Source organism: Dryas octopetala, chromosome 1 (assembly GCF_963921425.1).
Source record: "Dryas octopetala chromosome 1, drDryOcto1.1, whole genome shotgun sequence".
Taxonomy (NCBI): Eukaryota; Viridiplantae; Streptophyta; class Magnoliopsida; order Rosales; family Rosaceae; genus Dryas; species Dryas octopetala.
The window spans coordinates 1228845-1242420 of NC_141366.1; the positions used below are offsets into that span (position 1 = coordinate 1228845).

A 13576-nucleotide genomic window follows, 5' to 3' on the forward strand; every position below is an offset into this window, starting at 1 on the left:
AAAACAAGAATTCATAAATCATTAATCAATAAGTTATATTGATAGTCCGACATTGCATGGGAAGAGGATAAAAAATAAATGTATATTTGTAGGGTCCCCCCCCCCCCCCCCCCTCTTTTTCAGTCTTTGATATGAAATATATTGTGTTCTTACTTCTTTTTATATTAAGTGATTAAATTTTAAAACTGAAATTTAGCTACACATGATTTCCCTTTTATTTTTGATATACCGTATACGCCATATTTGTTTCGGAACTGCCTATCACATCCCATCTTTTAACATTTTTAGTGTTAATTAAGTAATTAACCAGTTTGTCCTCGGAATTTGTTTCGGAACTAGGACGAACTGGCTAGTGTCTGTAATCTTCTTCGATTTTAGTTCTGGTTGGGAAGGAAGACTGTGTGCTTAGCAATGATGTATTTATATATTATAAATACATAATTAATTTGTGGCAAAATTGATATAATTAATAATTTGGATTTACAGTGTACTAAATCAATAACTAGTTAGTTAAAGGCAATGTCAAAATTTAGTTTAGGGACAAAGTACAAATGAAATAGGGCATAGTCTGGGGTGGTATCTGTAATTAACTTACCAAAATGAAAAACATAGCCCTCTTATTTTCCCTTATTTTGGTTACTCTGTCTTCTGTCTTCTTCATTTTTTTTTGACTTTTTTACTCAAATACCACCTGAACTATAAAGGGTGTGCTTAAATACCACCCAAACTTTTTTTCTTGCCAATTTACCACCTGAACTTTCACATATTGGCCAATTTACCACCTACCGTCATTTTAGTTAATTTTTCTATTTATTTCAAGGGTATTTTCGTCATTTATATAAAAAAAGCATTTTAAATATTAAAAAAAAAATCTAATTAAACCCCCTAAAAAAAAAGGGTATTTCCATTTTCTATTTTTTTAGTTTTTAATTTTTTTTCTAATTATATTTTAAAAAAAGTTTTTAAAATAATAATATTTTTTTATTGTATTCAAGGGTAAAATGGGAAGTTTGGGAAATTTTTTGATGATTTAACAGAAAAATGGATGTTAGGTGGCAAATTAGCACATATTAATAATTTCAGGTGGTAAATTGGCAAGAAAAAAAGTTTGGGTGGTATTTGAGCACACCCCCTATAGTTCAGGTGCTATTTGGGTAAAAAAGCCTTTTTTTTTGGTCGAAAGTCTTCTTCAGTTTTCGATGTTCATGACAAAGAAGCATTAGCACACTCGATGTTGTCCTCAACGACGGGTACTAAACAGTTGTCTCTAGTCTCCCAAAAAATTTCCAAGTTGAGAGCTTTTCATGGTTTTTCTCGAAATATCAAAATAAATCTTGGAGATGATATCCGAAACAGAGCTCACAAAAACACACAAACCTCCGGTATGGCATTTTCTCTACGTCTCTGTGTGTGTGTGTGTGCGCGTTTATTTTGAGGCTAAAGTTTCGATTTTGGGAACAGAGTGTTTGTTTTGAGGCTAAGCTTTTAACTTTTGGGAACAACAGGATCAGGTATGGAGAAGAGCATATACACAATTCTCACTATAGACCGTTGGGAATCACTGAACCACATGGAGTATAGGTTGGCTTCTCTTAGACCAGTGCATGGAAGGCTCGCTTTGAAATTTCTCAACTGGGTCATCAAACAACCTGGTTTGGAACTCAACCACCTCACTCATATACTTTCCGTTACAATCCATATACTTGTTCGAGCTAGAATGAATGACTCTGCCAAATCAATTTTGGGGCATTTATCACAAATGGGTGTTGGCTCAGAATCTGTTTTTGGTGCCCTAATGGACACTTACCGTCTTTGCAATTCAAACCCTTCTGTCTTTGACCTTCTAATTAGAGTTTATTTAAGGGAAGGAATGGCTGGTAGTGCTGTAGACACTTTCTATTTAATGGGTTTTCGGGGATTTAGGCCATCGGCTTATACTTGTAATATGATCCTAGCTTCGTTGGCAAAGGGCCGCAGTGCTGCGTCAGTGTGGTCTTTTTTCAAAGAAATGCTTGCTAAGAGTGTTTGCCCTGATGTTGCTACTTTTAATATATTGATTAGTGTTTTATGTGTGGAAGGGAGGCTTAAGAAAGCTAGTTATCTTTTGAGAAAGATGGAAAAGAGTGGCTATGCTCCAAATGTAGTTACTTATAATACTATGCTCAATTGGTACTGCAAGAACGGGAGGTATAAAGCAGCCTTTGAGCTTATTGATCATATGGGTTCTAAGGGTATAGAAGCAGATGTATGTACATATAACATGCTCATTAATGATTTGTGTAGAAACAGTAGGAGTGCAAAAGGTTATTTGCTGTTGAAGAAGATGAGAAGGAAGAAGTTATCTCCTAATGAAATTACCTACAATATTGTAATTAATGGGTTTGTCAAGGAGGGGAAGATTGGTGTTGCTACCAGGGTTTTTGATGAGATGTCAATGTTTAATCTTTCACCGAATTGTATTACTTACAATGCTTTGATTGACGGGCTCTGTCGAAAGGGCGAGTTTGAAGAAGCTTTCAGACTTTCGGATATGATGGAAGTAGTGGGACTAAGACCTAATAAAGTCAGCTATGGGGCTCTTTTAAATGGGCTGTGTAAGCATGCCAAGTTTGATTTAGCAAGAAGTCTCTTTGAGAATATGCGGATGAATGGGATTGATATTGGTTGTAATATATATACAGTGATCATGGATGGGTTATGCAAAAATGGGTTGCTTGATGAAGCTGTGCAATTGCTTAACATGATGGTCCAGGATGGTGTGGATCCTGATATTATAGCATTTTCAGTGCTCATAAATGGACTTTGCAGAGCTGGGAAGATGAAACATGCAAGGGAGATAATGTGTAAAATTTATAAAGCTGGCCTTTCACCAAATAGAATAATATATTCTACGTTAATCTACAACTCTTGCAAGATGGGCAACATAGTTGAAGCATTAAAGATCTATGCAGTTATGAATCACAATGGCCACGGTGCCGACCATTTCACATGTAACATATTGGTTGCTTCGCTTTGTGAAGCTGGAAAGCTAGGAGAGGCAGAAGATTTCATGCATCATATGAGCATTATGGGTCTTGTTCCCAATTCCATTACTCTGGATTGTATAATTAACGGCTATGGAAACATGGGAAATGGGTTAAAAGCATTTTCTATGTTTGATGAAATGATTAAACTAGGTCATCACCCAAGTCCATTCACATATGGAAGTATAATGAAAGGTCTATGCAAGGGTGGAAATTTGGGAGAGGCAAGGAAATTTTTGAAGAAACTCCATGGCATTCCATCTGCCGTTGATACTGTTGTCTACAATACAGTACTTTCTGAGATATGTAAATCTGGGAATTTGCAAGAGGCTGTTGTCCTTCTTGATGAGATGGTTCAGAATAATGTTCTGCCTGATAATTATACATATGGTAGCCTTCTTGCTGGGTTATGCAGGAAGGGCAAAATGGTTGCTGCCATCCTGTTGTTTGGGAAAGTGGTGGAAAAAGGAACTTACTCAGCAAATGCAATAATGTATACCTGTCTAGTTGATGGTCTCTTCAAGACCGGCCAGTTTAAGGCTGCTTTGTATCTCTTTGAAGAGATGGAGAACAAAGGTCTATTCTCGGATACTATTGCTTCTAATGTACTAATAGATGGATACTCAAGGACAGGAAAAATGATGAAGGCAAAAGATATCCTTTCCACTATGGGGAGACGAAGATTGTGCCCTGATTTGGCTACATATAATATTCTCTTGCATGGATACTCGAAGAACCAAGACTTCTTGACATGCTCTATGTTGTACAATAACATGATCAGGGTCGGATTATTGCCTGACAAATTGACATGCCACTCTCTTATTCTTGGGTTATGTAAGTCAGGTATGTTGGATGTTGCCCACAAAATGTTGAATAAGATGATACTGGAAGGTACGATAGCTGATCATTTAACATTTAACATGCTTATTAGCAAGTATTCTGAAGCTGGTAAGATGGGGAAGGCCTTTGATCTAATTAGTGTCATGAATCTGTTGGGAGTTTCTGCTAATATAGACACCCACGGTGCAATCTTGAATGGACTGTTCAGAAGCTCATCTTTCCTAGCATCTCATATTCTTCTGTATGAAATGTTGGCCAAAGGTTTCACTCCTAAGAATACACATTATTTCACTCTAATTAACGGTATGTGTAGAGTGGGTGATATACAAGGAGCATTTGAGCTAAAAGATCAAATGGAGGCTCTTGGTGTCACTTCCTGTGACATTGCTGAGAGTGCTATGGTTAGAGGGCTTGCGAAATGTGGGAAGATTGAAGAAGCGATGCTGGTTCTTGATTGCATGCTTCGGATGCAACTCGTTCCAACAACTGCTACTTTTACTACTTTGATGCACACGTTTTGCAAAGGATCCAACCTTGTTGAGGCTCTAAAATTGAGGGGTGTAATGGAACGATGTGGTTTGAAGCTTGATGTTGCTGTGTATAATGTTCTCATTTCAGGCCTTTGTGCTAATGGTGATGTTGTGGCTGCATTTAAGCTTTACGAGGAGATGAAACAAAGAGGTCTCTTGCCCAACACAACAACTTATACTCTGCTCATTGGTGCTGTTTCCTCTGATAATAATCTTATGGAAGGTGAACAACTTTTGGGAGATTTATCGGAGAGGGGATTGATATCTGGAAATTGGGATGGAAGTGCCCTAACACTACATGAGAGGTTGATGATTGCAATGGGAACATTAAACTCTTTGAGGCGCAGTAAAATGAAATAATACTATTGACAGGTTGTAAAGCAACTTAATTTGATTGGGGGATGAGACTGCGATGGGCTTTCATTACTAAACCATGTTATGATATAAACCTTTCTTCTAGAGGTCTGGTGGGAGATGAGACTGTGATGGGCCCACAAGTTATGATACAACATGACCTGTATGATATAGTTTACAGACTTACAGTTCATATTCCGTATGCTCATTCTTCAATTCCTTATTCTTCATTTTTTTTTTTTTTTTACTTTTTTTAACTTGTATCTTACTTTTGTATTTATTCAATAGCCTATTTCTGTTACTTCAGGTGAAATGCAGTCTACCTCATGCTTGGGTATAATGTTTCTTGATGTGATATCTGTTGGATCAAAATGAATCATGCTACATGCTATGTAAGTTCCAACTTCTATTTATATGCAATTACAAGCCCTGCTTTATTTTATTATGATCAATGCTTTAAGGGGTTCTATTTACCCTTTTAGTCCTAATATTCTCTTTAGGTAGAAGATGCTTCTTTCTGGCAACAAGTACTAGAATGTTACTGAAGATGCTCTCTGCATAGGAGTCGCTGGTGGGTAATATGTTTTTATTTCTTTTAGGCAGTTCTTTCTTGTATCTTGATGTCTGATTACTTCATTGTTGCACCACAACTATTAAAGAGACGGTCTCTTGGTCTCTGCGCAATGGATAAGGGTTTAGGAGCACACTCATGCCCATGCTTCTTGAGCAAATTTACGGTAGTGTTGGAATGTTTGAGTGAGCACTGCCATTTGGCTCACTGCTTGGAAGGTTAGGATCAGTAATCATTGCCCATGCCTTACCCAATCTGTAAGTTGTGCTTTGCCTGAGAATACATGTATGCAAAGCTTTCCACCATCCCCAAATTTTTCTCTTTGTATCAATCTAAATTCTCCACTTTATTCCTGTGAATGAATTATAATTTTATCCTGGGAATCATGACTACTCAAAATTTTTGATAGACATCAAGCCGAGAAAGGTGGAGATAGCTTTTTGATAGGGAATGAAGCTGGCCCCAGAGGGAGCCAAGTGAATGGGGTGTCTCAATCTGCATCTTTAATTTGCACCTGATGATGGAGGCACAGGGACAGGGACTACACTGCAATGGAATATGTTGATGGGTACCATGAATTTTAAATTTCTGTTTTGCAAAATATAATTCAATGCCATCAGCATGGTAGACAGAATCTAGCAATTTTTACAGGGATGAATTGCTACTTTGACTTTGTATAATTATAATGTACCCATGATATTGTTTTTGTATGCATTTCTCATTTTCTCATAATGTATGCTTTGGTGATCATCAGCTAGATTCCTCTAGACTAGGCTTTTTTTAAATAAAAAAAAAAACTTATTTTAGAATAATTCTTTATGTTCAAGCTTAAATATGCAAGTTGCAGGGTTTTGATGGGCACAAGATAAAAAGAAAAAGGAAATCAACAAAACCCACAAGCCAACACCAGTTGATATTTTGCTTATAATATAAAAGTAAAGAAAAAAATCCCTTTTGTCTTTACAACTTTCTATTTTGTCAAGGACCTTAAGGTTATGAAACATAAAACAAAAAACGAAATATGCAATTTGATCATTTATCTTATAGAATTAGACCAATGCCAGAGAAGTTTCAAATGAGGATATTGTTATTGTAAGAAAAATGCGAACATTCTCTATGCGACTTTATAGTGTAAAATTAGAAGTGTCTATTTTTTGAAGTCTCACTTTAGTATTCTATCAACTTTTTTTTTCCATTTTGTCCCAATCCCACTTGAATGATGGAGTTCATTGCTAACACACAAATTTTAACTGCCGAGTTGCACAAAATTACACAATTTGAGTAAAAAAAATGGAAGGTCCATTAATTTATTAATTAATTTGATTAATATAGAAGACATGGAGACGCCGAACTGTTTTGAACGTTGCGATTGCCAGCAAGTCAATGTGCTGTTTGCCTCCGTGCAACCCAACAGCTACTCCTACATCCTCACGCCGTCTGCCAGCTCACCACTCCGTTCCGTTATTACATTCCTTTCAATCTAAAAGACTAAAACACACAAATCACGTCAGGGCTGACGTTTTCTAAACGGCGATGCAACTAGCTTTCCGTTCCCGTTAAGGAAATAACGCCGTTTATTCATGAAAAGACCGTTAAAGTCTGAAATTCCCAGATTTCACATTTGCAATTTTGCATTCAATAATAGGCCCATTTCTGGCCCAACTCTCTCTCTCTCTCTCTCTCTGTCTCTCTCTCTCATTGCTTTCCGAGTCATTTTCTTTTCCCGGAAAAAATTTCTTTTTGATCGAATTCATGTCGGTACGTAATCGCTTTCGTCTCCTTCTCTTAATTTAAAATATGAATCTTTAATTTTGATGAGTTTATATTTTTAATCTCTGTGATGCTTAATTTGCTGGATTTGCTTTGGTTCCCGATTGATTTGAGCTCTAATACATAGATTTTTTGGTTAATCTTTATTAATTTAATAGTAAATGATTCGGATCAATTCGTTGTAATATTTTTCACATTAATTTTGAGCAAAATTCATCTTTTTTTTTTTTTTAATATGATTATCAACTGCAAAATCAATGGTTTGTGTATTCGCGGTTACATACTTCATGCAATTTTGGGTTTTTCAGAGGAGCAGACTTTAACTTTTCATTGAGAATAGTAAAAATGAAAATTTTCGTTTATGATTGTTGCAAAATTAGTAACTTAAATTTTTGAGAGTCGATATTGCTATTCAGAGGATTATTATTATTTGTTGTCATTCATTGTTTGAATGGGTTGTATTATCTTATACAGATTGCTACGTAATTCATGGTGATTATCATTGGTTTGTATAATTATTTCTTCAAGTTAAAAGGATGTTTTTGCTTAGTATCTTAAGTGTCTCTGATATTTCCTAAGTTCTCATTCTCATGTATATATGTGGCTCTGTGTGTATGTGTGTGTTTTTCATGCCATCTCCGAATGTGTAAATTAGCTGGATGAAGAAGTTTTGTAATTGCTTTGCCCAAAACAAGGATTTTCATAAAGAACTAAACAGCTTTTAAATGATTTCGTCTATCTTTATGATTTTTTCTAGGGGAAAGGCTGGAGTTTTTTTTTTTTTTTTTTTTTTCCTTTTCAATGATTTCGTCTTTCTTTATGATTTTTATTAATATGGTTCTGGTGGGTTGAACTTCTTCCTGTAAATGATTGAGTTATGTTGTCTAAATTGCTTTATGTCCTTTCAGCAATCAGTTGGCTTTTCTGAGCATCATTAGCACCCTTTTTCCCTGAATTTTTTCAAAGGTTTTTGATCCTATTGAGGGGTAATTTGCAGTCTAGAAAGCTAGGGGGGCCTGATATTTGGTTTCTGGTGGTCTGTCCTGTGTGCTTAATGCAATTTTATTCTGGTGCGTGGTGTGTGATTGATGCCAACCTTGATGGGATTAGGGATGTAGCAGAGTGGTGGTCTGTCCTTTCTATTCTATTGCTTGTGAATCATTAGCTGTGTTCATGGAAGCTCTTGATGTATAAGCTATGCGTTTGGAAACTACCGGGACTAGTTGCAGTTAATTACATGGCCATGACTTATATTGTTATTCATATAAATCTGATGTGTTATAGAATTAATTTATATGGTTGTGGGTCCTTGAATTGCGGTTACGAGCTGGTATGGATTGCACAACACTTTGTTTCCTTATCCCAGAACTTGGACGGTAATATTAGCTTATAATCTTGATTGTATTAAATGGCATTTTGACATCTAATTGTGGTCAACATGTAATTAGTCCAGCCAAAAATTAGCAAACTTGTTATCTTAAATGAGAATATTTTACTGATTGCCAACAGGAAAAGGGCAGGCCACTCCCAAAATTTGGTGAGTGGGATGTCAACGATCCTGCTTCAGCTGAGGGATTTACTGTTATCTTTAACAAAGCTAGGGATGAGAAGAAGACAGGTGGCAAACCTGAGTCGCCAGGAAAGGCTGATCATAATAATATCAGGCATGGAGTGAATCCTGGCACTGGAAGGCCTCCGTCTGTAAGATGCTTTCTCATAGAAGTTGTCTCATTTCTTTTTCCAATGATTTGATATAAACATGAGAAAGCCAATGGCAGTACATTTTTGTCTAGTTGATGGCGGTTTTCTTTTGCTTTTGAAACACTATAATAGACTTTATGCCCTTGTAACACGGAATTCATTTTTGTTCACCATGGTAAGCATTACCACTGTATGACAACTTTTTGGTAACACGTCTCACCCATCCATGATAGTGGTAATGCTACCACCACTTTTTTGTGGTGAGCAAAAATGGACTCCTTGTAACACTGCCTTATCAGTCACACTCAGCCTATCACTTAACTTAGAAATCCATGCAACTGACATCTTATCTAGAACTGTAGTCACAAAAAGAGAAAATGACATTATATTTAGTGCCAACTGCCAAGGGATTGAAAAAAAAAAAAAGAAAAAAAAAAAAGTTGATTTGGCTGTATATCTGCATTTTTTTATCGCTCCATGGGAGCTGGACTGGAAAATGCTCTGGTTCTGTCTTCTTTATAACAGATCTATCCTAATAGGCACAGTTGTATCATTATCATTATGAGAAGTGGCCTGGTGTTTAGTGTTTACTCATCTTGTGGTGCATTATATGGTCTTTTAATTTTCTTATATTCACACCTATGTGCATATATGTTTTTATGTTTCCAATTACTAGAGAATATAGAAGAATTTGATCTAATTTGCTGCCCAAACTTGATCTAATTTGCTTGACTTTGTTTCCCTTTGTGGATGATTCTCTGGTTCTCAGAAAAAATGGTTTTGCTGCATGCACGATCCACCTGTGGAATCTTGACAAGGTGCTCTCCATGTAAGTGTGCTTCAACAGAAGAGCATGTGGTTCTGTAACTGGCTCCACCATATTTTTCCAAAGAAGATAGGGAGCTGTATAGCAGTGATGGATGAAATTTATTGTGTGGCGTAAAAAAACTTTGTGATGGGAGGAGTAAAGAAGACAAATACTTATTGTATCTATATTGTCTGATGTGATGATTGTTATTACATGCCAATCTGTTTCTCTGTCTTATCTGTGCTGCACGGTTTACAGCTTCGCTTATGACATTTTTTTTTCTTCCCTCAATTGTATTATCAAACTGTTCTTGCTTGTGAAATCATTTTATTTCTCTTTGAAATTTCCAAAATCTTTTTCTTTTTTCCAGGAGAACTCTCTGGGATTTTTAAATCGTTGGTTATTTGTATATACTACATGTTATCAGGAAAAAGAAGTCTAAGATTCCTAATAATATTTATTTTCAATCAAGAAAATATAATAATATATAGAGAAATTATTTTTTGCCAGACAGTCATGTTTTCAGGTTCTCAATCTAGACCGTTGATTAGAGTTTTTTTAATGTACAATACAAATTTATAGTTTAGATCATAGATGAACGGTCAAGATGCATTATACTCATTTTTACTCTCTCTTTTTTTTGGTCCAAACTCATTTTTACTCTATATGACCTAATAGTTGAGATGGAAGTCTTCAACTTTGCTCGATGCAAATTTGTTCGGACATTTAAAAGTGGGTCAAATTGTTCATTTTTTAGATTGTTAGTCTTTTATGCATGGCCATTACAAATGCTCGACATTTAAATATATATAAATACTTAAAACTATAATGAGTTGATTTAAAAAAAAAATGTTAGAATTTATTATTTTTTATTATAAGGACTCCCTTTTAAATGAAGGAAAATGTATAATAAGGACTTACATCTACTTTTATTATTTTTTTGTCAAATGTATCAAATACATCCGAGTATTCGAGTATTATTAGATAAACACCTCACTTTTATTGCATGAAAAAAGGCTTAGACGAAATGGGCCAGCCAAATTGGGACAATACACCGACTTATACACATTTCTTCTAATTGCTACTAAGAAATCGTTACCTTGTTAAAAATTTAAAACAGACACACACGAGAAGGACAGATTAAACGACATGTCGTTCATAAAAGCGACAAGTGTACTAAACTGAAGCTTTACGTGTACTTGCAGTCTCGTTACGTTCAAAGTCTCCCCCTTTAGATTTGAAACCTAAATAAACAGAAACTCTTCATCCTTAACTCTAACACGGGTAAACCTTACCAGATTATTCAATTTTATTTTTTATTTTTTATTTTTTATTTTCTTCGCGGGCTTAATCAAGTTGTCGAAACATTCCAAGGTAAATTCTCTCTCTTCTATGAATATTATGATTTTAGCTTCCAATAATTTCGTTTTGTTCGATCTTTCTGTAACTCTGTTTGGATGCAAAAGAAAAGAAAATAACCAAAATTTAATAGCTTTTTTTTTTTTTTTTTTTTTTTAATGAGGGTATCTCTAATTTCCTTGCCCTTTCTAGGCAGCCAAACGGGGAATGGAATGGCATCTATTTCTTGTGATTGTACCTTTTTATTATATCGCAAGTTTTAATCTCTATTTTTTTTTTCCGCTCAATCTCTTGAAAAGAAAAACCTTTTTTTTTTCTTTTTTTTTTTCAACTATTACATGTTTTAACTTTTAAGATGTTAACATTCCTCTTTTTAATCTACAGATGAATGTTGGGTTTTCAAACTATGCTGTTGTTTTATTGCTGGCATTTTTGTTGAGTCTACAAGCAGTTTTTGGGATCAGATTTGTTATTGACAGAGAAGAGTGCCTCTCTCATAATGTTCAGTATGAAGGAGATACTGTCCATATCTCTTTTGTTGTAATTAAGGTTGATGCATCTTGGCAATATACTCAGGACGGTGTTGATCTTGTGGTAAGCTCCATGTCATAATCTCTTTTCTCTTCTGGTCAATTCAGTAAAACTGCTCAGCTAATTAGCTAAACTGGAGACCATGTACTCCATGTCTATATTCTTAAGCATCATATTAAGAGGCATGTTAAAAGGGTCTATTTCTTATGTTTTGTAAAATATATTAGCGAAATCATAATTGTTTTATGTTCTTATTAAACTGAAAACCCACCCGTGATCCTGCAATGTATTGAAATTTCAGGTGAAGGGACCCTCTGGTGAGCAGATTACAGATTTTCGTGACAAGACTAGTGAGAAGTATGAGTTTGTCACTAGTCACAAAGGTGTTCATCATTTTTGCTTCACCAACAAGTCGCCTTATCATGAAACCATAGACTTCGATATACATGTTAGCCATTTCACATACTATGATCAGCATGCTAAAGATGGTGAGCCATTGCTGCGTGCCATTGCTGCGTGCCATTGTGCTTTTTAGAAATCTATAATTATTCTTTTAACTTTTGAGCTCTTTGGAAAATAAGGTGGACTGACTATATCTCTGTTCATATCTGCAGAGCATTTTAACCCTTTGTTAGAGCAGGTATCAAAGTTAGAGGAAGCTCTTTACAACATTCAGTTTGAGCAGCATTGGCTAGAGGCTCAAACTGAACGCCAGGCAATAGGTATCTGCTGAACTCTGTCCCAGTTGAACTAGTATTGATTCCATAGTGTCCATGAATTTGTATAGTATCTCTCTCTCTCTCTCTCTCTCTCTCTCTCTCTCTGTGTATTTTCTGTCTAAAGGGCAAATATGTCCGCATAAATTGTTTGTCCTGTCGATCTTTTGTTATGCAAATTGCTCTTCCAATTGTTGATGCAGTAAACGAAGCAATGAGCCAGAGGGCGATTTACAAGGCCTTTTTTGAATCAGCAGCACTTGTTGGCGCCAGTGTTCTCCAAGTTTACCTTCTTCGCCGCCTCTTTGAACGGAAGCTTGGGGTGACCAGAGTTTGACCTTGTCACAGCCAAGGGATATTCAGTAGTAGAATTTTCCACCTAATTGTTATTCCATGCTTCTGATCTCATTTCTAACTTATCCAGAAGGAATAAATCATGTATAGAAAAAACTATCAATTTGGAATCTCTAAGCCATCTCTTAGTTTCTTGTGGGAACCCTTAACTTTTTTCTAAACTTTTATAAAGTTTTGTATTTATGTCGTTGAATATGAGTGACCCAGAATTGTGTCCATTTTGGCCTGATTAATTGTTCATGTGTATAAAGCCAGTCTAAGATTACTAATTTCAGCTATTATATCACCGGCTACAGTACATTTGTACAGGTTATTGACTGTTCTTTCTCATGAACTGTTCTTTCTCATGGGTTTACTGGTAGATAGCACATTATATGCACATCCCATTGAATGCCACATTATGGGTAGATAGGGAAAGCCACAATCTCAATTTTTCTTCCTGAACTTTCTATTTCCAACTTATATTATAGCACATTGTATGCACATCACATTGAATGTCATTGCCCGTTCTGTGGGGGGGGGGGGGGGGAGGGGTGTGGTTTGTTATATCTTGTTGGTTTCAGATTTTAAGACTGGGGTGGTGCATTTATTAACTAGATAAGTATAGGATTGATATTTATAGGAAGTGGATGTCAGGATTGCCCCTAGTATCCATTTAGAATTAGACCACATGAGCAAGCATATGGGGTCAACTGAACAATTTATGTGGGTCTGTATAGAATTTCCCCTTTTTTTAACTGCAGAACTATAAATTCCTTCTTATTATTGTTATTTTAATTAACTTTTTGTTGTAAAATTTGGAAACCAAGAAAAGTATGCTTCAAGCCTTCAAAAGTCGCGGATTTTACAAACCAATTTCCCGATCGAAAGCTCTGGTAACCCGTAACCTAAAGGATATAGCTGTACATTCCTGCATTCAGTGTTTCACACAAAAGTACAAAACCCATTAATTGTTCTCCAAGAATCGCTTACTATGCTCTGCCAAATTTGGCCAAGAATCATCAATACCATGAAAACCC

At 35.7% G+C, this 13576-nt stretch overlaps 3 protein-coding genes across 6 annotated transcripts; all 3 read left to right on the forward strand.

The window, feature by feature from the left end:
- Positions 1-1201: 1201 nt before the first annotated feature.
- On the forward strand, positions 1202-6032 carry LOC147296136 (PPR superfamily protein). 4 transcript variants are annotated; one of them, XM_086233280.1, is made up of 6 exons: positions 1202-1382; positions 1506-4910; positions 5055-5139; positions 5248-5318; positions 5407-5575; positions 5728-6032. In XM_086233280.1, exons 1-2 carry the CDS (start codon positions 1232-1234, stop codon positions 4751-4753), a joined length of 3399 nt encoding a protein of 1132 aa, XP_086089406.1. In that variant the 5' UTR covers positions 1202-1231; the 3' UTR covers positions 4754-4910; positions 5055-5139; positions 5248-5318; positions 5407-5575; positions 5728-6032. The 4 variants fall into 4 exon arrangements, with proteins under 4 accessions (XP_086089406.1, XP_086089414.1, XP_086089397.1 ...); XM_086233288.1 differs by having other exon boundaries at positions 5407-5536; XM_086233271.1 differs by having other exon boundaries at positions 1506-4946; positions 5407-6032.
- A 916-nt stretch (positions 6033-6948) lies between these two features.
- On the forward strand, positions 6949-9888 carry NOI (RPM1-interacting protein 4 (RIN4) family protein). Its single transcript, XM_086242547.1, has 3 exons — positions 6949-7076; positions 8598-8789; positions 9559-9888. Exons 1-3 carry the CDS (start codon positions 7071-7073, stop codon positions 9601-9603), a joined length of 243 nt encoding a protein of 80 aa, XP_086098673.1. The 5' UTR covers positions 6949-7070; the 3' UTR covers positions 9604-9888.
- Positions 9889-10810: 922 nt separating this feature from the next.
- Positions 10811-12884, forward strand: LOC147296138 (transmembrane emp24 domain-containing protein p24beta2-like). The gene is made up of 5 exons (XM_086233321.1): positions 10811-10971; positions 11341-11550; positions 11789-11975; positions 12102-12209; positions 12407-12884. The coding sequence occupies exons 2-5, from the start codon at positions 11341-11343 to the stop codon at positions 12538-12540; spliced, it is 639 nt and encodes a 212-aa protein (XP_086089447.1). The 5' UTR covers positions 10811-10971; the 3' UTR covers positions 12541-12884.
- The last annotated feature ends 692 nt before the right edge of the window (positions 12885-13576 follow it).

What these genes read in the sequence shown, in the direction of transcription:
- LOC147296136 (XM_086233271.1), top strand. Translation starts at nt 1,232, where the DNA reads ATGTTGTCCTCAACGACGGGTACTAAACAGTTGTCTCTAGTCTCCCAA. An exon ending in CAAAAACACACAAACCTCCG is followed by an intron (nt 1,383 to 1,505) that starts GTATGGCATTTT and finishes TGGGAACAACAG; the next exon opens with GATCAGGTATGGAGAAGAGC.
- NOI (XM_086242547.1), top strand. An exon ending in GCACTGGAAGGCCTCCGTCT is followed by an intron (nt 8,790 to 9,558) that starts GTAAGATGCTTT and finishes TCTGGTTCTCAG; the next exon opens with AAAAAATGGTTTTGCTGCAT.
- LOC147296138 (XM_086233321.1), top strand. Translation starts at nt 11,341, where the DNA reads ATGAATGTTGGGTTTTCAAACTATGCTGTTGTTTTATTGCTGGCATTT. An exon ending in TGATCAGCATGCTAAAGATG is followed by an intron (nt 11,976 to 12,101) that starts GTGAGCCATTGC and finishes TCATATCTGCAG; the next exon opens with AGCATTTTAACCCTTTGTTA. An exon ending in AACTGAACGCCAGGCAATAG is followed by an intron (nt 12,210 to 12,406) that starts GTATCTGCTGAA and finishes TTGTTGATGCAG; the next exon opens with TAAACGAAGCAATGAGCCAG.